The sequence below is a fragment of the Bison bison genome, unplaced genomic scaffold (genome assembly GCF_000754665.1).
Source record: "Bison bison bison isolate TAMUID 2011002044 unplaced genomic scaffold, Bison_UMD1.0 scf7180017864108, whole genome shotgun sequence".
NCBI classification, from domain to species: Eukaryota; Metazoa; Chordata; class Mammalia; order Artiodactyla; family Bovidae; genus Bison; species Bison bison.
The window spans coordinates 2695383-2721746 of NW_011494680.1; the positions used below are offsets into that span (position 1 = coordinate 2695383).

Below are 26364 nucleotides of genomic sequence, written 5' to 3' on the forward strand. Positions count from 1 at the left end.
CCACTTTACTTAATTGATAATGTCCTTTGTACAAAAGTTTTTTTAATTTTGATGAAGTCCAACTTAATCTTTTTATTTTGTTGTCTGTGCTTTTGGTGTCCTAAGAAATCATTGCCAAATCCAATATCATGAAAGTTTTCCCTATGTTTTCTTCTGAGTTTTTAAATTTTTTTAGCTTTATAATCTCTTACATTTTTAAGCTGCCATCTAAGGTCCTCCCCATCCCCCACATCAGTTTAAATAGTTACAAAAGAGAAAATTTCTGTCATTTTTTTAAAGTTGACATTAAAAAATAAAACTATTGCATCACACTTTTATAAGTAACCCCTGGAATCTAAAAATCGTAGTTATTTGATACCTGTCTTGAAGCATTAAAAGTTAATGCATGAACAAGCTCTTTTAGCAGCCAGAAATTTTACCTTGATTCTTTTCTCTTTTAATTTTTATTTCCCATCCACTTAACTAACAGCATTTTATCTTGATATATTTTCATGCTTGAAAGTCATTAGTTAATTATCCTTTCATACTTGTAAAACAAAATTTGTATTTTTCCACTTTTCCATGACAGAGCTCTAAGAAATAAAATTTTTGTGCATTAAATTATTTTAATTATTAATATTCAACTGATGAAAACAACAAAAAATATTTTTATTAAAATGATTAAACATAGGAAGTAATATTTTGTTAGGATTTCATGTGGTTGAAGTCTCCCTACCCACCCAGTTAGCTTATGTATCTGTGGGCAGATCTTATTTATTGTTGAGGACAGTGTTTTGGCATCTTGCTTCATTGTTTTTGTAAAGGTAAGTGCTGAGAAACATTGTTCATATAAATAAATAGATAGTAATGAAAGGAGTTTTGTTTGCAGTGCCACTCAGTTTTTCTGGCTTATGTGCAGAAAATCACTTGCCAAACATTTTTAATGGTCTCTTAGCTTGATTAGGTCTCCTTTCAATTTTGTTAAAAGCGAAGAATTGGGAACATCTAACAAAGGAAAGGATTTGTTGCCTAGCATAGTCATTCATTTTCTTAACACCTACATTAGTGTTTTTCTATGTTTGGGTCTTTGAAGATTTTTAATGCCTTGAAGCAGCCTATAATAGTAAGATTCAGAATGAGTGAGAGATATGACTTTCTTTTGTAAAATGGGAGAAAGGTAAATTTAAGAGGATGCCTTGTGTTAGGATGTCTTCTTAGATCCATTTTAAGAAAAAGTACATATGGAATTTGAGAAACTAAAAATAAATACCCTTAAACAATTTTTTTTGGAGTCTTATATTACACCACATGCATATAAGATGTAGGTATTCATTTTAAAAATAATGCACTTATCTAAATGCACAGGTGTTCTTTTTTCAGACATCTTGAAATACGGGCACATTGATGAAAGTGTGTAGCTCAGACATATCACTTAATATCTTATGAAGAACCTAATTTTTTTTAACTTGTCCTCTCATGCCTTTAAGAGCATGTCAGTTTCTTACACAGGTCCTTATGATATAAATATTCTTACTTGTGAGCCCATCAAATATTCTTCCTGAAACAAAATTAAATGACAAAATATCCTAATAAAACATAATGAAATGACCAGGTAAAGCCAGCCTAAGAAGCGTGGGGGGGGGAATGGAATAACAGAAATTCTTGATTATTCCAAAAAGAGGCAAGAGAGGGAAATGAAAGGATGAGAGAAGAAATGGGACAACTAGAAAACAAATAAAATGTTAGATTTTAAAACCAAAAAAAAAAAAAAAGAAGCGTGGGGGGAACGACGTTTCATTAAAAAAAATAAATGCCTGTTTTTCTAAAATTATAAATTTTTAGAGTAGTAAAATTTAGGATTATAGTGTTGTTAGGTACATTTGCTTCTCTTCTAATGTAAAAATATCCTTTATGTGGTTTCTAAGAGGCATGTATGAAATCTTGAACAGTTTATGATAGAACCTCTGTAGCTTATAAAGCCAACCCACTAACTTAGAGAGTCTCTGTTGAGCAAAAACAAAGTTACATGGCACTCTGTGGTTTTTACAAGAAATTAACATATTTAATGGAGAAGGAAATGGCTGCCCACCCCAGTATTCTTGCCTGGAGAACCTCATGGACAGAGGAGCCTGGAGGGTCCATGGGGTCATAAAGAGTCGGACACGACTTAATAACTTAACAATTAACATATTTAAACAGTCTTTAAATTCATTTTTACATTATCTGACTGAAACTGTGTGAGATAGTAATGACTCCTTTTTGTCATTGAAGCCAAAATTGCTTCTGAAGCCAAAAGTTCTGATTGTCTAGTTATTTTAAAGTTGCCGCCAGTGGTTCCAAGTTTGTGTGTGTATCTTTCTAATTTCTGTAGCCTTAAAAAAGAGGAGCACTTACTGTTATGAACTAGTACAACTTTTTATCAGTGGCAGAAAATTTCACTCTAGACTACTTGTTATGAAATAGAACTATAAACCATTAATAAATCTTAAATTAGCCACCTTATAGACATTATTCATACTTGTTTATCATAAAATGATTATCCTAGATATTAACTATTTTAGTTTCTTGTGGAGATGCAAAAATAATACTGTTCCAAAAGCAGTTGTTACAAACTTTTTAATCAGAGAGAAGTCTTAGGAGTTTAACTGGGATATTTGACTGAAGAAAAAAACTTAAATGGCTTTTTAAATTTTTCTTTTGAAGGATGGGTCTTCAGTTAAGGAAGTTGAAACCTACCACCAGACACGTACTTTAAGGTCCTTGAGAAAAAATGCACAGAATTCTTCAGATTCTAGTTTTGATAAGAATACGGTGATAACGGAGAAACATGCTAATGGCAGACATTTTACAAGGTAATACAGATGCTTGAATGTTAATTCAAAATAGTTTTAAAGTATTAATTCAGGATTTGCATTTAATTTTTAAGTGTGTACTTAACTGATCAAAAGTTCAAGTTATAAAATGAAATTTATTTGAAATGAAAATTGTGCTAAATGAATATTATTGAATTAAAAATTTAATATGTACTAGGTTTGTTATTTTCTTATTCAAAAGCAGTGTCTGTTATGTGTGTGAGTGCAGCTGACAAGGTTGGTTGACACAGAATCAGTTCTGGGTACTTGAGTAATCTAAAGAGACTTTTATGACTGTAACTTGCTTATGATATATGCTTCTGATTCAGAGCCTATGCTTTGCATGCTAAGTTGCTCCAGTCACCTCCGACTCTTTACGATCCTTTGGAGCCCACCAGGCTCTTCTGTCCATGAAATTCTCCAGACAGTACTGGAGTGGGTTGCCATGCCCTCCTCCAAGGGATCTTCCCAACCCAGGGGTTACACCTGGTCTCTTACAACTCCTGCATTGGCAGGCAGGTTCTTTACCGCTAGTGCCACCTGGGAAGCATGTATAAAAAGCTTTTATTCAAGATACTATTTGTATTTCTGATTGCTTGCTATCAAGTTTTTCATCAATTCAAAGTCATTTATGAATATCTCTGTTGATATGCTTCTAAAACTTTTCACAAAGGAGGCAGAACATGTTTTTCCTTTATTTTTGGTTTTTGATTTGTTCAGTGGGACTAGGTGGCTTTATACATATTTAAATTTCATTTCTCAAGAACCCTGAGATAGAGAGCATGAATCCCATGTTAAAACTCAAGGAATTAGTTTCAATGAATTAGGAAGTATGTACTTCATGGAGTTTAAGTTTACTTGGCCCAGGGAAAATTTAAGTCTAACTTTAATTAGCTCAGAACTTTCACTTTTCTCCCCATTTTGGTGGGCTTAATACAGATGGTGGGGGTGCCAATTAGAATAAAATTTGTTTTGATGAAATAATTATTTTTACATTAATTCTTCTCATAAAGAATGGAAGCCCACTTGCTCTCAAGTAGAATTTTTTTATTCTTAAATTGTGTAACAGATTCTCCAGATAAGTGAGGTTGTTCCATTTTAAGTTTGTTTCTTTGTTACTGTTATTTTTCAATTATTTACTTGGTCTATTATTATATGTATTTAAATCTGCATCTTATTTCATCTACTGTTCATGGAATTGAAGAAGGAAATGGTAACCCACTCCAGTATTCTTGCCTGGAAAATTCCATGGACAGAAGCGCCTGGTGGCCTACAGTCCATGGGGTCACAAAGAGTTGGACATGACTGAGTACATTCATGGAATACCTACTACTGTATTTCATGGAATCCAAGGTAGCAACAGTTGAAACATGCAACATTATTTTATGAGACAGTAAGAAAGGAAAAAACACTGAAAATTAAAACTATGACATACCATCAGTTATAATATACATCCCAATTTTGGGCATGTTAAAATGGGGAGGGGTACAATTTTTAGAATCATTGAAACACAATTTAAGTTACCCCACTATTTCTAAAATTTGTCTTCTTAGAGTAGAGTTGGGAGGAGAGGGTCCATAAATTCTCAATGAGAATTTAAAGATTTCTTTCATGATCTGAAGAAAAAAATAACTGTTCTAAATCATCTACCTTGCTGCCTTGTAGAGAGCAGCCATAAAAGAAATCATCTACCTTGCTGCCTTATAGAGAGCAGCCATAAAAGGAATCATCTACCTTGCTGCCTTATAGAGAGCAGCCATAAAAGTTCAGGCTCTGCATTTATGTTTACAGTTGGCCCCAAGTAGTACTGCTTTAGTTATCTCAGGGTCATGAGATGAGAACCCATTCTGACCTTGATACATAAGCGATGCCTCTGCTTCCAAGAGAAAGCTGTGTGATGTGATGTCATACATGCCGTTCAGATGAAGGTTTAGAGCCCTTTAGATAAGAGGAGTGGATGCGTTGAGTCATCCAGATGCACAACAAGCATGATAGGTAGCATGCTAAACTCAAGAGAAACCCATAGCAATCTGAATTAAATTCACACAGCAAATAGAATTTGTGTCAGGAAACCTCCAGTGTATTCTGTTAATATTTTTGTTGATGGTTGTTTTTATAGTTTTATTTGTATAAAACTTAAATGAATTTATATCTAGTTTGGCTTGTACATAATCATAAAAAAATTAATATAGGAAATCCTCAAAATCTTTATAAGGCTCTGTATGTTACTCAGGTTTGTGAAACATTGTGCTCGGTGTTAAAGGAATGTATTAAATGCTGTTTTAATCTTGATTTAAAGATGAATGACTTGGTGTTTTTAAATTAGAATCTTCCTAAAATATATTGAATTCCTGTCTTTTTATTATTTTAAAATAACCATTGAAATATGATTTACATACCATAAAATTCATGATTTTTAAGTGTAATTCATTGGTTTTAGAGTATTTAGTGGTATTGTTCAAGTGTTGCTGCTATCTAATTTCAAGACATTTTCTTCACCCCAAAAAGAAACCCAATGCCCATTATCCCTCCATCCTCAGCCCCTTGGGAACTGAAAATCTACTTTCTATCTCTATTTAGATTTCTAAATCTATTTTCTATCTATTTGCCTATTCTGGACATTTTATACAAGCAGAATCAAACTCTGGCCTTTTGTGTTTGGCTTCTTCTACTTGATACAATGTTTTGAAGGTTTATCTATATTGCAGTGTCTATCAGCACTTCATTTTATTGTCAAATAAGATTTCGTTGTATGAATGTTTTGTTTATCCACTCATTAGTTGATGAACATTGAATTGTTTACCCTTTTGGATTATTTTGAATGATATGAAGACTGGTGTACAGATATTTGTGTGGACATAGAGTTTTGGTTTTTGGGTATATGCCTTGAAGTGAATTATTGGGTTGAATGGTAACTCTGTTTTAATGTTGAACTGCCAAACTGTTGTCCATAGCAGCTGTGCCATTTTATATTCTCACCAGCACTGTATGAGGGTCCCACTTTGTCTACATCCTCACTAACACTTGTCATAGATGGTTAATAATGTTGGATTATTTTTCTTGTGCTTGTTGGCTGGCTCTTTATATATTTCCTGTAGAGAATAATTCCTATCTTTAAAAGAATTCCCTGTATTCAGATCATTATTGCAAAGGCTCTAATTTATATAGATAACATCAGGATCTGTTTGTACAAGACTTATATAACGTGGCCTATAGTATTTTTGAATTCTGCTTTATCTAGTTTTCCTATTTCTTACCAGGATGACTGTTCGCTATTGCCAGTTTGCCTGATTATAATAATTTTTTTACTTCTTTCTGTGTGTTTTTACCCACCAACCCTTTGTTTTCAGTCTATTTGGGACTCAAAGACCAGGGAACCAAGGTTGATAGAATAATACAGAAAGATTTGAGTAACTATGGCTTGAGGGAAGACTATATATTTGTTTAGTCCTAAAGTTCTTAACTAGGGTCTACTAATAGTGTTTTTTCAGGCAGCATATAAAAACTCTGAAACAATGTTTTAAACTTACATGTGTATATGCAGTTTTCTAGGGAGAAAAGTGGAGAAGGAAATGGCAACCCACTCTAGTACTCTTGCCTGGAAAATCCCATGGACAGTGGAGCCTGGTAGGCTGCAGTCCATGGGGTCGCGAAGAGTCGGACACGACTGAGCGACTTCACACTCACTTCTCACTTTCATGCATTGGAGAAGGAAATGGCAACCCACTCCAGTGTTCTTGCCTGGAGAATCCCAGGGACGGGGGAGCCTGGAGGGCTACTGTCTATGGGGTCGCACAGAGTCGGACACGACTGATGCGACTCAGCAGCAGCAGCAGCAGGGAGAAAAGACCCATAGCTTTCATCATATTCTCAGGAGTTGACAAAAGTCCAGACACCTGTTTTTGTAAATAGTTTCACTGGAACACAGCCATGCCCATTCATTCTGTCTAGGGCTGCATTCCTACTTCAGTGTTAGAGTTGTATGAGTAGTTATGACAGAAACTGTACAGCTGACAAGCCAAAATATTTATTATCTAGCTGTTTAAGAAAAGGTATAGCAACCCTTGCAAGTAGGAAATTGCTTCCCTTCCCCTACAGACAAAAAAAGAAAAAGACACTGCTTTAGTCTTTGTATCCCTAGCATCTATTAGGGGGGCCTTGTTTGTAGAAGTGTAGACCTACATGGTATGGAGAGAGGGGCTCTTCCATGAGGAAACTCTATGAACCTGTAAACAAACTAGCCCTTGATCTGTAGATGGATTGCTGAAAAGTGTTTCTTTTTGTTCTTCATTCTTAAAGCCTGTTCCAAAAGAGTTAAGGAAGTCTAATGATGACTTACATTGTTACGAAGATATAGATGGTTTAGAATAAGATAGTTTCATTTTAAAGTGTTGCATTTGAAATTCCACGGGTATAACCAGCCCACTTGCAAAGAGCTTGATTTATAGGTTGATTAATGAAAGTGAAAGTCGCACTGTCCGGTCCTGACCGACTCTTTGAGACCCCATGGACTGACTATACAGTCCATAGAATTCTCCAGGACAGAACACTAGAGTGGGAAGCCTTTCCCTTCTCCAGGGGATCTTCCCAACCCAGTGATCAAACCCAGGTCTCCCGCATTGCAGGCAGATTCTTTATCAACTGAGCCACAAGGGAAGCCCAAGAATACTGGAATGGGTAGCCTTTCCCTTCTCCAGGGGTTCTTCCTGACCCAGGAAATGAACCGGGGTCTCCTGCATTACAGGTGGATTCTTTACCAACTGAGCTATCAGGGAATATATAGCCTATCCAGGTATGGAAAATTGAATCCCTAAAAATAATGAGTGAATGAGACATACTGCTTTGTTTGCTTCAATGGGTTTGGGGAAAAATAGAGGAAGATACTTTTTTTTAAATCCTTTGGAAGGTGTTCTTTCCAATGCAGCAGACTCTGTATGTCAGTTTGTAGATGGGATATCTGATTCACAAATGTGACCGTTTCTACCTGTGAATAATAATGCATGTTGCGTGAAGATTGTAGCCAGCACATGTTCTTAGAGGAAAATTAACATGTCACTAATTTCTATGATGTGTTCTTAGGTCCTCAAGGATGTGGGACCACTATATTCTTGTTGTATAAAACACCTTGTCTTCTCTTTGCCCACTACTCAGTTCAGTTATACCTAAATACTTAGGATAAGGATTTCACTTCATGTTTTAAGTAAGATACTATGGTTTGATTAATTCTGCTTAGCTAAGACTTAATGCATACAGTTGACCCTCTGTAGCCACTGATTCTGCATGTGCAGTTTCAATCAACTGTGGATCAAAAATATTTTCCAACCAAAAATTCCAGAAAGTTCCAAAAAGCAAAACTTGAATTTACCACTCACTAACAACAGTTTGTTGTCATCCACACAGTCAAAGGCTTTGGTGTGGTCAGTAAAGCAGAAGTAGATGTTTTTCTGGAACTCTCTTGTTTTTTCTATGAGCCAATGGATGTTGGCAATTTGATCGCTGGTTCCTCTGCCGTTTCTAAATCCGGCTTGAACATCTGGACGTTCTCGGTTCACAAACTGCTGAAGCCTTGCTTGGAGAATTTTGAGCATTACTTCGCTGGCGTGTGAGATGACTGCAGTTGTGTGGTAGTTTGAACATTCTTTGGCACTGGCTTTCTTTGGGATTGGAATGAAAACTGACCTTTTCCAGTCCTGTGGCCACTGCTGAGTTTTCCAAATTTGCTGGCATATTGAGTGCAGCACTTTCACAGCATCATCTTTTAGGATTTGAAATAGCTCAACTGGAATTCCATCACTCCACTAGCTTTGTTCGTAGTGATACTTCCTAAGGCCCACTTGACTTTGCATTCTAGGATGTCTGGCTCTAGGTGAGTGATCACACTATCATGGTTATCTGGGTCATTGTGATCTTTTTTGTATAGTTCCTCTGTTTTCTTGCCGCCTCTTCTTAGTATCTTCTGCTTCTGTTAGGTCCATACCATTTCTGTCCTTTATTGTGCCCATCTTTGCGTGAAATGTTCCCTTGATATCTCCAGTCCCTTGGACTGCAAGGAGATCAAACCAGTCAATCCTAAAGGAAATCAGTCCTAAATATTCATTGGAAGGGCCGATGCTGAAGCTCCAATACTTTGGCCACTTGATGGGAAGAACTGATTCCTTGGAAAAGACCTGATGCTGGGAAAGATTGAAGGCGGGAGGAGAAGGGGATGACAGGATGAGATGGTTGGATGGCATCACCGACTCAATGGACATGAGTTTGAGCAGGCTCTAGGAGTTGGTGATGGACAGGGAAGCCTTGCATGCTGCAGTCCATGGGGTCGCAAAGAGTTGGACACGACTGAGCAACTGAACTGAACTGAACAACTGTTTATGTAGCATTTACATTGTATTAGATATTACAAGTGATTTGGAGATGATAAAGAGGATGGACATGGGTTATATGCAAATTCTAAGAGACTTACGCATCCTTGGATTTTGGTATCCACGGGGGACCCTAGAACCAATCCCTTCCTCACACTGAGGGACAACTGTATATCACTGAATTTCACAACAGGGTTCTTAGCCTTTATTTAGCTATAACTTATATAAACATATTTTTCCATTGTTCTAGTTCATTATATTATGAAATACAGGATTTAAAATTACGTCAATCATCTTGAGTTATTTAATATATTTTTTAATATAGGCAGTTGGCCAGACAGCAAGCTGATAAAAAAAAAGAAGAGTGCAAAGAAGGTAAGTAATGTTAAAGGCATTTAAAGTTTCTTAAATATTCAGTTTTTGTTTACAGGCATACTGAGGTACATACAATAAACTGTCCATATTTAAAGTATACAATTTTTTTGGTTTTGATGCAAGTGTGTGCTGTCAAACCATGACCATGAGAAGGTAGTAAAGATAACCACCTCCCAGAATTTCCTCAGGCCCCTTTATAATCACTGCTGGCTTCCCCAGCTCCTCTCCATGCCCTCCATGCCCCAAGGTTCCTAAGTGGCCGCCAATCTGCTTTCTGCCACTGTAGAGTAGTTTGTATTTTCTACAGCTTTATATCAATGGAATTATACAGTATGTGTTCTTTTTGTCTGGCTTCTTTTACTCAGCATAATTTCTTTGAGAATCATCCATAGAGTTGCTTTCTGTTGCTGAATAGTAGTATTCCATTATATGGATATACCACAGTTTTTTTCCTTAGCTTTCTTTTAATATAATTGATATATAACTGTGTTAATTTAAGGAGTACAAGGAAAGTTGATTCGATCCTTATATATTACAAAATGATTATTATCATGGTTTTAGCTAACACCTGCATCATGTCACGTAATTGCCATTTCTCTTATTGCTGAGAACATTCAAGCTGCAGTCTCTTAGCAACATTAAATATCCAGTACAGTATTATTAACTATAATCAGTCTGCTGTATGTTAGAGCTCCAGAACTTACTCATTTTATGGCTGAAAATTTGTATTCTTTGACCAACAATCTTCTCCTTTCTCTTACTTCCCACCCAGTCCTTTGTAATCATTATTCTAGTCTCTGTTCCTGGATCATACATATAAGTGATGTCATTTAGTATTTGTCTTTCTCTGACTTGCTTCATTTAGCATAACGCCTTCAAGGTCCATCCGTGTTACTGCCACTGGCGGGATGTCCTGTTTCTTATGACTGAACACTGTTCTGTTGTATGTGTATTCCACATATTCTGTGGGGGATTTTTGTTTGTTTTTTAGGTTTGTTTTTGGGGTAGTGGCATGCCACACAGCTTGTGAAATCTTAGCTCCCCAACCAGGGCCCGGGGATTAAACCCAGACCCTCATAGTAGAAGTGTGGACCGCCAGGAAGTTCCCAGTCCCACATACTCTTTATCCATTCACCTCTTGATGGATACAGGTTGTTTCTCACAGTTGGTCTGTCTGTCTTTTGATGGACATTTGTTTTGGGTTGTTTCCATTTGGGGGCTGTCACAAAACTGCTTCGAACACTGTATACAAGTCTTTGTATTATTTATATATGTGTGTTTTCTCTTGAGAGTGGTATGATCGGACTTATAGTAGGTGTGTGTTGTTTATTTTTACATAAGATAAGGGTAAGTTCAAGAAACTAAAACTTTGTTACATGAGTGTGGCTCTTCAGTTGTTCACTTTAGAATTGTTTTATAAATGCTGTTATTTCAAATCTTTCTGTTTACTTTTATGTACACATCTCTGAAGACAAAGCAATTGCAGTTACTCGGTCATTGAGGACTAGAAGCATAGTTCAAAAAACAGAACACTTGCATGAAGAGAGCGGTGATGTTGAAGTTCGCCGGAGCTGTAGAATCAGAAGCCGCTATGGTAGTGTGAACCAGTCTGTACTGTTTGACAAACTTATAACAAAGTAAGTAAAACTCATTTAGATGAAGATGATTTAGCTGACAAAAACTTTACGTTGGGGACTAAATTTTGACTAGCATGAATGTTAAATGCATTCCATTTATGTAAAGTATAAAGTGATTATTAGAGGACTTTGTAATAATTCTGTATGTGCATTTAACTATATTTGTATTTAAATTCTTATAAAGAATAGCTAAAATTTTTATAGTAGTAAATCAGTGCTTCTTATAAAGATATTTAAAATTCCAGCAGTTGAAGAATATAATGGAAGAAAAATTAAGTTTTTAAAAATATACTACTCTTTAAAATATATATATACTACTCTTTCACAATTTTAGCTTATGTTTATATCATTTTTTTTAAGCACTGCTGAAGCTGTGCTTCAAAAAATGGATGATATGGAGAAGCAGCGTAGACGGCGAATGAGAAAACTTGAAGACTTGGAAGTATTTAATGAAACAGAAGAAGTAAATATATTCTTCCATTAAGGGGATGATTTCATAATCTCCAGTTTAACCTTTTTTCTGTAGTCCCTGTCCTTTCTTTTGGTTAAATTATTCATTTTATTCAGCAATTATTTTATCAGTCACTAGAGTTATTACTAGAGTTGTAAGAGTTTATAACTGGAAATATCTTCATTATTTAAGTAAGGTTGGAAGGTCCTACTGGATTTATTTTAAATAAACATACTAAACAATAATGGATTTTATTTAAACATTTTTAGGGGAATCTTAACATGTACACAAGAGGGAAACAAAAAGATATTCAAAGAACTGATGAAGAAACAACTGACAATCAAGAAGGCAGTGTGGGTTAGTCTTTTCTCTTGTTCTGTCTTCTGGGTTTGAATTTCAATGCTTTTTATTTAGTAGGCTATAGTCTTTTTATTCAGAAGCTATAACATGTATGGTAATTTGTGATAAATTAGGGAGTTGGTCATAGTGTCAGAAAAAAGTGAAAGTAAGGGAGATAAAAGGATAATGTGTTTTGCTGGGAATGTATTTGAAATAAACAACTCTAAAACAGATGAAACTGGTTTGCTTGTATAATACATTTACAGATAACATATGTCTACCTGTTTTATGTATGGAACAGTCTTATGGACTCTGTGGGAGAGGGAGAGGGTGGGAAGATTTGGGAGAATGGCATTGAAACATGTAAAATATCATGTATGAAATGAGATGCCAGTCCAGGTTCAATGCACGATACTGGATGCTTGGGGCTAGTGCACTGGGACGACCCAGAGGGATGGTGTGGGGAGGGAGGAGGGAGGAGGGTTCAGGATGGGGAGCACATGTATACCTGTGACGGATTCATTTTGATATTTGGCAAAACTAATACAATTATGTAAAGTTTAAAAATAAAATTAAAAAAAAATGAATAAAGTTACGTTTTACTATTCTGCCGTTAAATGCTCTATCACTGATCTATACCCTCATGCCAGGTTTTACTGTTCTCTTTAGAACTTATTGCTGCAATGTCTTAGAAATTTTCTTGAATGAAAATTTGTTTTCTGAAATGTGTTTTAAATGTTTGCCGAGGGTATTTTACATTATCTTTAAGCAGATTACATGTCATGTAACTCAGGGACAGAAGTGCACTATATTAATGAATTAGCAGTAATACTTGAAACTTTAGTTTGGTACTTAGTGACAGTGGCCTTTAAACTACTTTTTTCCTTCCTCTAGTTATTTTTAATTCTATAGTTTTTTACTTCATTTTTCAAAATCTTCAGTCTTTAATGTTGCAGAATTAAAGATTCTTTGGACAATCTAGAAGTAAATGAGTTTTAAAAGGAGGGTCTTTAGAAGCCTAAAAGTAAATGTTTCTTAATTTGTAGAGTCATCTGAAGAGGGTGAAGACCAAGAAGATGAAGATGATGAAGAAGAGGAAGATGATGATGACGATGAAGATGAAGAGGACGTTGAGGAAGATAATCAGAAGCGATACTATCTTAGACAAAGAAAGGCTACTGTTTACTATCAGGCTCCATTGGAAAGTAAGACATATCTATTAATGTTTTTTTCCAGGAGAAGATATAATTATGTTACCTTTATCTTTACTGCCTTTCCATTGTCATTCTTATTTTTCAGGTTATCATTTTACAGAATACTCATGGCTGTTGTCTTTCATAACTTACCGAAAATGTGCAGGAAGTTATTTCTTTTTCTTTTCCTCCTTGGTGTGTGTGTGTGTGTATATATATATATTTTTTAATTTTATTGGAGTATAGTTGCTTTACAATGTTATGTATCTTCTGTATAGCAGAGTGAATCAGTTATACATACATCCCTTCTTTTTTAGATCTCCTTCCCATTTAGGTCACCACAGAGCATTGGGTTTAGGGTTCCCTGTGCTATGCGTAATTTCTCATTGGTCATCTATTTTATGCGTAGTAGTGTATCTATGTCAGTCCCAGTCTCCCAGTTCTTCCCACCATCACCTGCTTACTCCCTTGGTATCCATGAGTCCACTCTCTACATCTGTATCTCTGTTTCTGCTTTGCAAATAAGTTCATCTGTACCATTTTTCTTGATAAGCAATAAGCAATTTTACACAGTATTTCTTTTTCTCTTTCCGACTTAAGATGTTACATCTTCTAAAAATTAAATGTTAGCCTTGACCAAAGCAAATAATTGGGTGACTTTGAAATTTCATGTCTGTCTTTAGTTATTTTAGCTTTCACAGTTTTGTACTTAATTTATAAGTTTGTATAAATAGGACCACTTTTGATTTATGTGAAAGTTGTACCTCAACACTTAAAAGTATATATATATATGTCTATATGTGTGTGTGTATATATATATAGGACTGATAATCAGCCATTATGCATCAGTATAATCATAATGGTTGTTTGTGGTCAGTGTGTGTTTTTGTTGGTTGTTGTCTATCTTGCACACATATATTCAGTAGCAGCCTTGCGGGCATAAATGATTTAAACCACGAACAGTAAAATTTACTCTAGTAGATACATGCTATTAATAGTATTTTCATGGAAGGAAGGGCATGGCAACCTACTCCAGTGTTCTCGCCTGGAGAATCCCATGGACAGAGGAGCCTGGTGGGGTACAGTCCGTAGGGTTGCAAAGAGTCAGACACGACTGAAGCCACTTAGCACGTGCACGTGCACAGCACCTTTGTAGGTATTTAGATGAAGAGCAAAATTGTGTTTATACATATTTATGTCATGTACATATAATTTTTTTCTTAGAACCTCGTCATCAGAGAAAGCCCAAAATATTTTATACTGGCCCAGCTTCTCCTGCGAGACCAAGATATCGATTGTCTTCTGCGGGACCAAGAAGTCCTTATTGTAAACGAATGAACAGGTTTGGTTCTGAAATAGTGATTGATTTATGACATGATTGTGGCTGTATTAGAGTAGAAATCTAGAGCCTTAAGATTGGGTGTATCAGGATGGAATTCTAGAATTGTGTGTTTTGGAGAGTTAGCCCTGTGTCTTCAGGGCTTTACTACTTCAGGCTCCACAACTACTGACTAGTTTTCAGTTTGCCTTCACTGATAGGAATTATTAATAACTGCCTTGGTAAGGTAGTTTATTCACCTGTTCCACAGTAGTAATAGAGAGCTACTTTCGCTTCGGTGTTTACTGTATTCCTGGCTTGGTGTAAGAATTTTACATAGACTGTGTCATTTAATTTTCACGTTAAGTGAGAGTATAGGTTTAGTCTTGTGATAGTCTTCACATACTATCCCAGACATATTTTCTTAACCATGACAAATTCTAAGTTACATGCTTTTAGACTTCTTAGGACTCTGCCCGTCTTTTTTCTTTTTGGCAAATTTGTTTTTCTTACATAGTAGGAAACAATAATTTTCTTTGACTATTAAGATTATTTGTGGGTTTCTTTTCCTTCTGCATCCTAACACTTGTCTGTCTGTCATATTTAAGTCTGAGGAGGTAATTCTTATTAATTCTTCATTCTCCCGAGTAATAGAAGATTTTCTGATGCAATAGAATTTTCTGGGTAATAGTAGCATTATAGTAGTTCATGAATGAGGAAGCTTGTAAGGGAAGCCTAAAAAGGCAGGACACAAGTAAAAGTTCATATTTTTCATAATTTAATTTTTAGAGTTTCAAAATCATAAGTGTACATTCTGGATTTCTTGTTTCTTCATCCCTTTTCATACAACCACAGCCCAGAAGGATAGAGGATGAGAAAGACAACCTGTTGGGGCTGCTAGAGATAAATTGCACTGAAAGGTGCCCATACTGTCGGTACTTTTCATAGGCCCTGTAGGATATTGTTAAAGACCAGTATTTTGATAGTGAAATTTAATGATCCTCAGAAAAGGAAAGTAAAGTGTAGTATGCACTGGAGTCCTCATTAGCATAGTACCCAGGGTGGCTGCCTGACTCATAGGACAGGCTTCTGTTTGAGCCAACAGAAGTGAGAGGCTGGCAGTTACTTTGAAATTTGATTTCTTCTCCCATATTTAATGGGTTTATATATCTGGGAATAACATGATTGTTGACTGACGACCTCTGTAGTCACCAGCTTGTGGTGGGTAGCAGGTGGGTTTTTCTTTTCTTTTTGCCACTTTGGTGCTGGAGTTCCCTTATTTGGTTCACAGGGAATACTCTTTCTCTATGGAGAGTATCTTATGTTACTGTATAATTCCTCGGGTACAGGATTTTCCCCCCTCCTATTATTTAACAAATATTGGAATATTACTATGTGCCACATACTATGGATATAAAAATGGCTCAGCCAGAATACCTCCCCTTGGATCTCAGACTAGTGGTGGATTCTAACACATTTGAAGTATGAAGCAAGAGATTTAGCTGTTCCATGAGTTACATTAGTGACCTTTGTATTGGTTTTGATAACTCCCTTTAAACTTCTTCATTTTGATAACAACTTTATTGTGATATAATTCACATACCATATAGGCTACCCATTTAAAGTGTACAATTCTTGCCTTAAAAAATAACCCTGTACTCTTCAGTTATCACTCCAATCCCTCAAGCTCTAAGCTACCACTAGTCTACTGTCTGTCTCTATAGATTCTGGGTATTTCATATAAGTGGAATTTTTTTGTGACTGGCTTTTTTTGCTTATTAAAACAGTTTAAAGGTTCATCTACATTGTAGCATATATCAGTACTTCATTCTTTCTTTTTTTAATAATCTTTTTCTTCAGGTTTTGGCTATGCTGAGTCTTCGTTACTGCCCACGGGCTCTCTCTAGTTGTGGTCACGGGCTTCTCATTGTGGTGGCCTCTCTTGTGGAGCACAGGCTCTAGGCTCACGGGCTTCAGTAGTTGCAGCACGAGGGCTCAGTAGCTGTGGAACATGGGCTTTGTTGCTCTGCAGCATGTGGAATCTTCCCAGACCAGGGATCAAACCCATGTCCCCTAAATTGGCAGGAGAATTTTTTTTTTTTAATTGATCTTGTAAGACCTCAGAAAATTGAAGCAACACTTATGCTTATCCCTACCTAGGTAAATCTTTGGTCAAAGGCAGAATTCATTTTTAAGAGAAACAAGAATGGCCGGCAAATTCTTAACTACTGGACTACCAGGGAAGTCCCACTTTATCCCTTTTTATTGGCAAATAAGATTCCTTTGTATGAATGTACCATATTTTGTTTATCCCTTTATTAGTTGATGTACATTTGGGTTGCTTCTACTTTTTTGGCTATTATGAGTAATTCTGTTAGGAACATTCATGTGTAACTTGTTGTGTGGACATGTTTTGGTTTCTCCTGGATATATACCTGGAAGTGAAGTTGCTGGATCAGATACTAACTATATTTAATGTTTTGAGAATTGCCAGATCATTTTTCCAAAATGGTTGCTGCACTTTACATTCCCACAGTGTACTAGAGTTTCAGTTTCTCTACACCTTTACCAGATGTTTTGAATGTAGCCCTTTATAAACTTTTTTTTTCTGTGAATTTTCTGTGCCAGGGTGGAGTTAACATCTCATTTCTTCTGACAGCTTTAATGGCAGTCATTTTGCTTAGCCTTTTTACTTTTTCTTGAAGAGATCAACCTCTGTTTATAGTTCGTATCCTGCTTAGGCAGGGAAACAAAACACAAATCCGAAAAATCGTTGGAACTTTGCTCTTAGTGAAACTTGCAGCCACCATGCAGGATCTTCCAAGGGTCTCTTGGCATACTTACACAGCAGAGCTTCAGAAATGCTGCCTTAAAGTAGGATTTTCTGTCTTTCTTGTGGTTGCTAACCTCTCATCATCTAAGGTTTATTCTCTAGCCTCAGTTTGCAGTTTCTGAAACAAACCTACCACCTTTAAACAAGAAGGTAACATAAATAGCACAGTTGCTTCACTAGTGTTTCAAAGTATTCCTTACTGGTTGTCAAGGAACTAGAATTGACCTCTCTAGAAGTTCTAGTTGGATTCATAGTGCAGGTCCCAGTGCTGTCTGTGTCAGATTTTCAAAACTTCTTCGTTTTGAAGAAGTTTTGGGAAATAGGAAGAAAATGGGAAGAAAGAAAAAGAGTGAACGGGGGTTATATGTGTTTAGAATTTTTTTCAACTGAAATAATAGACTTTCTGCAGTGTAGTGTAATTCTGAAGAGCTAGGACTGCCTAGATTGTGAATTCACTTCTACCACTTAACTTATTAGTGACCTCTTCCAAGTTACTTAACCTGTCCATGCTTAACTTTTTGATCTGTAGAATGCAGACAATAGCACCTATTTCATAGTACTGCAGAGTAGATGAGTTAATACATGTAAATCACTTAAAATAGTACCTGGCGTATGTTAAGTACTATTTGCATTTGTTACTGCACTTTAATGGTTAAAGGTAATCCCTACTTTGCAAATCAGACGTTGGAAACTGTGTCAGTACACAAGATTTTGCGGTTTGCTTATAATTTTTTGATTTATGAAATAAACAACTGGAGATCATCAGTGTGGTAGTGTACAGAATGTGAACCATTTTTTTTAAATAGACAAAGGTTTTGAATTCTGACACTGTCACTGACTAATTCTGATATTTTAAGCAGATTAGTTGAACTGTGAGCCATATTGGCCCTGATTATACAATGAGCCTACTAATACGTACTTGTCCAGAGTTTTAATTGTTTAAATGAGATATGTCAACTGCTGGGTACAAGAAACAGTCAATGCTAGTCCTTTTTATTAATTGTTAGTCTTAATTATGTGCATACCTACTGAATTCACAGACAGTTATGTGTACTTTGTAATTGTGAAGGTCTCTTTATAATATTAATGGTAGTATTTAAATAAGTTTTTCATATAAAATTGTAGACTTGTACTAGATATTTTTAGTTTCAGGCAGATCACAAAATTGGTCTTAGGCGTGTTTGAGTGGTTGGATGGTGGAGGATTATCAAAACCCTGGGGCTGTTTATGTTTCAGCATTCGGATTTGTGGCCAGGGGTAGAGTTACAAAGATAATATACAACAATCATAATGTGCAACATTAACATTTGTAAGTGTGTCTGGGCCCCCAGTGTATAGTCAAATGTATTAATTTTATAGCAAAACATATGAATAATCATAGTAAGTGGGACAAATAGAGATTGTGAATTTGCATTGTGAAATGCAAAACATTTCAGGTCATGTTTTGCTGCTAAGTGAATAATGGAAAAACTTGTTTACAGGGTTTTTCTAGGTACAAGATTCTGGACTTCAATTTTCAGATAATAAATTGTGAACTTATGTATTTTTGGACATACCTACTTAACCATGATTGTATTCTGACTCAGGAAATGCTGTCCACCCTGAGCCAACAGAATGATTAAAAGTTTTCCCAGCCAGATTTCTTTGCTTTTATTCCGTGAGTCGTTTGCAACTGTCCAAAGGTAGAAGTGATTTAAAAACTTTTTTGAGATTGTGACATTCGGTACTTCATCTGATACTACCAAGCAGGCTAAGATTTTGATTATTTTTCTCTCTCTCTCTCTTTTTTTTTTTTGTAAGTAGGAAAATACAGGCTTGTATGGGTTGAGTAACTCATCCACGTTTACACAACCATTAAATGGCAGTTGTGAATTTAGAGTTGAGGATACACTATAGATAAAAGACCATCTGTTTTCTCACTGTTTCTTAGCTTTTTTTGATCCCTCTTAATCCCCTTTGGTTTACATTAAAAATTCTAAAGAAAAAAAATTATCGTGTTCTCCTTTGAATATTGTTTGACATTTCAAAATAGGTGATTCCCTTCCAAATGTAAATTATATATAGTATAATCTTGAAAATACTTTCTAAAATTACAATCCCAAAGATTGTAAAACCCTCTTTATCATACCTTCTCTTTGAGTATACCTGACTTATATTAAGACAAGAAGTCACTCTGTCTGGACCATGTTTTGTCTTAATGATGCCTGTAGCTTCCTATCTTTTCCATTCTCAGTTATCCAAGTCTTTTATTTCCTTCAGAAGATTCAACCAACAAAGCTCACTTCATTGATTCAGCAAATATATTAATTTTATGATAAACATTTTTGGATCACTAGGTATTTTTAGGTATTTCTGATATTTGTATTGTATGTTTCTCCTGCCTTCTTCCATTATGATTTTAGTTTACCTCTTTAGGCGAAGGCATGCAATCCACAGTAGTGACTCTACTTCATCCTCCTCTTCAGAAGACGAACAGCAGTTTGAGAGGAGAAGAAAAAGGAGCCGTAATAGAGCTATCAACAGGTAAGAGCTTGTTGATTCCTTTAAAACTGCCAGCTTTTTTAAGTAGAAAGAAAAATGAATAATTCGGGAATATGTACAGCTTGGCACATAATAAACAATTAGTTAAAAATTTATATACCAGTTTAATATATAAGCCTTAATATATAATAACTCGTGTTTGAAATATCTGAGGTTGAAACTAACTGTAGTTAGAACATATTTTTTTTAATTTATATATTTTTGGCTGCACTGGATCTTTCTTACTGTATGTGGGCTTTCTCTAGCTGTGGTGAGCAGGGTTTTCTCTTCATTGCAGTACTTCTCACTGCAGTGGCTTCTCTTGTGGAGCACGGGCTCTAGGCACACAGGCTTCAGTAGTCACAGCACATGGGCTCGGTAGGCCCAGCTGCCCCATGGCATGTGAGATTTTCCCAGACTAGGGACTGAACCCATGTCCTCTGCATTGGCAGGCGGATTTCTAGCCATTGGACCTCCAGGGAAGTCCAGAGCATACGTTTTCTTATAAAACCAAAATGCTGCTTGGTAAACACTGACTTGAGGAAATAACTGTTTTTTCACTGAAATTTTTTTTTCTGTTTATAATGATAAAAAAATTCTTATTGTAGAACTCTTCAGGAAAATTGAAAGGTTAACTTATTTCATAACTGCTTGTAGTGTAAGTTCAGACATACTAAATCAGCTCATTTGATTTTTCACAATAATCATAAAAACAGGGCAAAAATTACTCCCATTTTACGGATATGGGGGGTAAATGAATAATTCAGTGCTTGGATTCTAACAATGCAATATTTGTAGGGTAGAAAACAATGTTTGATAAAGCGACTAGAACATATTGAAGGGGCATGCAAACCAATCATTTTTTATATCCTAAGTTCTATGTGTTTTTTAAATCATGTTAGCTCTGTTCTATTCAGTATGCTGGGCTTCCCCTGGTGGCTCAGCGGTTAAGAATCTGCCTGTGATGCAGGAGCCGTGTGTTTGATCCCTGGGTCAGGAAGTTCCCCTGGAGGAGGAAATGGCAATCCTCTCCGGTATTCTTGCCTGGAGAATCCTTGAACAAAGGAGCCTGGTGGGCTATAGTCCACAGGGTCGCAAAGAGTCAGACATGACTGAAGCAACTTAACACAGCATTCAGTATGCTGGCTACTAGCCAACCACATATGACACTTAAAATGTATCCATAGCTCATCTGAATTGAGATTTACCATCCGTTTTTGTAAAAAACACACTCTTGGATTTCAAAGACTTAGTACAAAAAAGAGAGTGTAAAATATGTCAATTTTTTAAATATTGATTTTGTGTGATGAAATATTTGGGATATATTGAGGCATATTGTTTTCTGAGGAGGCCTTACAAATAGCTATGACTAGAAGAGAAGCGAAAAGCAAAGGAGAAGAAAGATATTTGAGTTTAAAGTTCCAAAGAATAGAAAGGAGAGATAAGAAAGCCTTCCTCAGTGATCAGTGCAAAGAAATAGAAGAAAACAATAGAATGGAAAAATCTAGAGATCTCTTCAAGAAAGTTAGAGATACCAAGGGAACATTTCATGCAAAGATGGGCACAATAAAGAACAGAAATGGTATGGACCTAACAGAAGCAGAAGATATTAAGATGAGGTGGCAAGAATACACAGAGGAACTATACAAAAAAGATCACAATGACCCAGATAACCACGATGGTGTGATTACTCACCTAAAGCCAGACATCCTGGAATGCAAAGTCAAGTGGGCCTTAGGAAGCATCACTACGAACAAAGCTAGTGGAGGTGATGGAATTCCAGTTGAGCTGTTTCAAATCCTAGATGATGCTGTGAAAGTGCTGCACTCGGTATGTCAGCAAATTTGAAAACTCAGCAGTGGCCACAGAACTGGAAAAGGTCAGTTTTCATTCCAATCCCAAAGAAAGGCAATGCCAAAGAATAGTCAAACTACCGCACAGTTGCACTCACCTCTCACGCTCGTAAAGTTAATGCTCAAAATTCTCCAACCCATGCTTCAACAGTACATGAACCGTGAACTTCCAGCTGTTCAAGCTGGATTTAGAAAAGGCAGAAGAACCAGAGATCAAATAGCCAACATCTGTTGGATCATTGAAAAAGCAAGAGTTCCAGAAAAACATCTGCTTTATTGACTATGCCAAAGCCTTTGACTGTATGGACCACAACAAACTGGAAAATTCTTAAAAAGATGGGAATATAAGACCACCTGACCTTCCTCTTGAGAAATCTGTATGCAGGTCAAGAAGCAACAGTTAGAACTGGACATGGAACAACAGACTGGTCCAAATAGGGAAAGGGGAACATCAAGGCTGCGTATTGTCAGTCTGCTTATTTAACTTACATGCAGAGTACATCATGAGAAATGCTGGGTTGGAAGAAGCGCAAGCTGGATCAAGATTGCTGGGAGAAATATCAATAACCTCAGATATGCAGACAACACCACCCTTATGGCAGAAAGTGAAGAGGAACTAAAAAGCCTCTTGATGAAAGTGAAAGAGCAGAGTGAAAAAGTTGACATAAACCTCAACATTCAGAAAACTAAGATCATGGCATCCAGTCCCATCACTTCATGGCAAATAGATGGGGAAACAGTGACAGACTTTATTTTTTTGGGCTCCAAAATGACTGCAGATGGTGACTGCAGCCATGAAATTAAGACACTTGCTCCTTGGAAGAAAAGCTATGACTAACCTAGAAAGCATATTAAAAAGCAGACATTCCTTTGCCAACAAAGGTCCATCTAGTGAAAGCTATGGTTTTTCCAGTAGTCATGTATGGATGTGAGAGTTGGATTATAAAGAAAGCTGAGCGTCAAAGAATTGATTCTTTTGAACTGTGGTGCTGGAGAAGACACTTGAGAGTCCCTTGGACTGCAAAGAGATCCAACCAGTCCATCCTAAAGGAAATCGGTCCTGAATATTCATTAGAAGGACTGATGCTGAAGCTGAAACTCCAATACTTTGGCCATGTGGTGCCAAGAACTAACTCATTGGAAAAGACCCTGATGCTGGGAAAGATTGAAGGCAGGAGGAGAAGGGGACGACAGAGGATGCGATGGCTGGATGGCATCACCGACTCAATGGACATGAGTTTGAGTAAACTCCAGGAGTTGGCGATGGACAGGGAGGCCTGGAGTGCTGCAGTCCATGGGGTCGCAAAGAGTTGGACACAACTGAGTGACTGAACTGAACTGAGACATATAAAATACATTATTAAAATAGTATACTCTTTAGTGTGGTTAATACACTTTGGTGTGCATTTCATTTCTATTGGACAGCAATGAGTTAGATCATTCAAAAGTTATGTACTTGCCTTCATTTTATAGAAATGTGCATTCAGTCCTATTAATTTTATATTATGCAGTTCTATTAAGGATTACTTAAATATCTTTTTAAAAGCCACAATTGAAAACTTTTCCATCTTAAGCTTGGCAGTATAAATTTCTCATGGAATTTGAAACTAGCAAGAATTGTCACTTGGGGAGAAGATGGTGTGCTTTTACTTGTATTTAGTAGTAGCAGGGATTCTTTACTTAGGCATTCTTATACAAGTATCTTAACATCTTAACTTTTAACATGAGCGTTTTCATTCTTCCATCTATAAAACAAGAGCTTTTTCTAGGTATATTTTTTTGTAACCTACTGTAAATGTTTTTGAAAGTAATTAGGAAAGTAGTGATTCACTCTTGCTTGAAAAGATTGACATGGATCCAGGTGCTGGTGGGCTCTGCATATTTTGCTGAGAGGTATAATAGCAGGGTGGTGGCAGATCTGGAGTCAGGCTGCTTGGGTTTGATTCCTAGATCTGCCACTTATACTATCTGTGTGATCCTGAGCAAGACAGTTAACCTTTCTGTGCCTTGGCTTTCTTTTAAAATGGGAAAAATAATAATACCTATGTCGTAAGAGTATTGTGAGGATTTAATGACCTTGTACTTGTTTAGCATCTAAACTAAAACTGTGTCCAGCAAATGATAAAGTGTCTGTAGGTCAGACACTATCGTTATAATGTATGTTGATACTTCCTGAACTCTCAACCATGAATTACTTTATGTTGCCGTGGTATCTTGTGATATTTTCATTAAATTGTATATCTTTAAGAATAAGCCTTCGGATGTAAATATTTCTAACACTATAAGTTCTCAACTAGTAAAGAAAAGGAGGAACTCAAAACACATAATCTCATGATTACTCCATTTGGAATTTTTTTAATTCTTAAGAAAAATGTCTATATTCTAACATGGAATTTGGGAGAGGAAAGTGGTGTTTGATGAATGTTTGGGGTTTGTAATCTTAGGTGCCTCCCACTAAATTTTCGCAAAGATGAATTAAAAGGAATTTATAAAGATCGAATGAAAATCGGAGCAAGCCTTGCAGATGTTGATCCAATGCAACTAGATTCTTCAGTGAGTACAGTCTGAGATGTATTATTTTAGTTTAAAATTTAAAAAGAAAGCAGTGTTTTATAAGAAATTTTTTATCTTTGTAGAACCTTTTCTTTTTTTTGTAACCTTTAGGCCACAACTGTTGCTCAGTTGTTCCTGTTAAGTTACTGTTGCTCAGTTGACTATGTGTGGCTTGGATATAATTTAAGAATGGAATAAGATTTTAGCTTTGACTCAGATTTTGACAAATCTCAGAATGTCTATGTTTCCCTTCTATTAACAGGTACGATTTGATAGTGTTGGTGGCTTGTCTAATCATATTGCAGCTCTAAAAGAGATGGTAGTATTTCCATTACTTTATCCAGAAGTCTTTGAAAAATTCAAAATTCAACCTCCAAGGTAATTTAATTATACTTTTTATTTTAGGTAAAATCTTTCCTGTGCTATGTCCAGAAACCGCTTCTCTCTTGAAAATTTCCAGGTCTAGAGTCATTTGTTATATTTGCCCTTGCAAGGTCCTGGGTGATTTGAGTATTTTTACTTTCTCAATGTTTAAGATGAAAAATGGTTTCAAAATTGATTCTCCATTAAAAAAATCATTTCCCGTGACTTTTCATACATTTAGTAAAATTCTTGTCTTACATACTCTTTTTTCCTTTCAGCTTTGTGATTTGGTTTTAAATTTATATCAAAGTAATATATGTACATAGTTTTTTAATGTATGTATTTTTATTTTATTTTTTCAGAGTAGTAAAAGATGTTTTTCAGTTTTCACAATCAATAGCCAGATAAAAAATAAAAGATAATTGTAATTGCAAGCTATAATGGGAACATGATTAACTTAACAGTATAAATTATTATTTTATAACAGCATAAAATAATTACATACAATTGGGAGGTCAAGCAGAGTGATGTAGTAAGTGGAAGTGCATACATGCACATAATTTTTTAATATATGTATTTTCATTTTGTACTGAAGTATATCCATGGACAGAGGCGCCTGGAGGTCTACAGTCTGAGATTGCAAAGAATCAGACACAGCTGAGCTCCCATGTGCGCATAGTTGATTATATACATACATAACTTTAAAAGTCAGATAGCACCGTAAGTTTCACAAAGAAAAATTTACAAAAGTAGGGTAGGCCCTCTTCAAAGCTTCTTCATTTTAATTTTTCTGTTTTTTAAATTTGTTTCTGTCTTTTGGCCACACTATGAATCACCGGGGAAGTCCCTCATTTTTCTATTTTAGACACAATTTATAGACTTCTAAGGATGAACAGTGGCTATTTGGCTCCTTTACTTTCCCTACCCTCCATACATAAATATTTATTCCCCTTCCTTAATACTTTCAGTAGTTTATTTGTACACGTATAAACTTACTGAATCAATTTTCAGTGTTTGGTTTATGCCTATATATTTTTTTGCAGTCGAGCCATATATAACTGTATTTTTTCTTTTATATCTCTCCTCTCCCCACCAACTTTAATATTTGCTGTTTTGGTGACAGGAGGGTAGGGGTTTTTTGTATCACCATCCTTTTTAAAATTTTAATCACCATCCTTTTTTTATCTTCTTTCTTCTAGTTGTTATACCTTACTTAACCAGTTTTTAAACCCTAGTTCCTGATTTTCTTTTCCTTTTATAATTTTTTTCCCTGAATCACCCTCTATGGAAACATTGATTTAAGTAAACTTTTAAAAGTTTGTAGGCTTTTTAAAGCATAAATCATTTTAGTTAAATTGAAGCATAAATCAATTATAGTTAAACACTGGTGAATTTAAAAAAAATTAATCAAAAAATATAGAATATTAAATAGTGATTTAATGATGACAGGACATGTTGAAAGTACCTAGTTAAAGTCATTTAGTGAATTTTAGGGAATTCCTGGCGATCCAGTGGTTAGGACTTCATGATCTCACTCCCAGGGGCCTGGGTTCAATCCCTGGTCAGAGAGCTAAGATCCCACAAACCACAGGTTGTGGCAAAAAAAAAAAAAAAAAAGTGGTTTAGTGAATTAAAGCAACAATGACAAATTAGAACATTCTCTAACATCATATACAAAAATAAACTCAAAATAGACTAACTTTAAGACCACAAACCATAAAACTCCTAGTGGAAAACAT

General features: G+C 35.8%; 1 protein-coding gene across 1 annotated transcript in view; it reads left to right on the plus strand.

The window, feature by feature from the left end:
• Positions 1 to 2673: 2673 nt before the first annotated feature.
• The window catches only part of ATAD2 (ATPase family, AAA domain containing 2), a gene marked incomplete at its 5' end in the record, with an annotated part of 54019 nt that continues 30328 nt past the window's right edge, over positions 2674 to 26364 (plus strand). The window contains 10 exons of the mRNA XM_010839006.1: positions 2674 to 2831; positions 9516 to 9565; positions 11037 to 11202; positions 11563 to 11665; positions 11923 to 12010; positions 13039 to 13197; positions 14410 to 14527; positions 19752 to 19859; positions 24154 to 24262; positions 24525 to 24640. Of these exons, the coding sequence (XP_010837308.1) occupies positions 2674 to 2831; positions 9516 to 9565; positions 11037 to 11202; positions 11563 to 11665; positions 11923 to 12010; positions 13039 to 13197; positions 14410 to 14527; positions 19752 to 19859; positions 24154 to 24262; positions 24525 to 24640 (1175 nt within the window). The remainder of the gene's footprint in view (positions 2832 to 9515; positions 9566 to 11036; positions 11203 to 11562; positions 11666 to 11922; positions 12011 to 13038; positions 13198 to 14409; positions 14528 to 19751; positions 19860 to 24153; positions 24263 to 24524; positions 24641 to 26364) is intronic.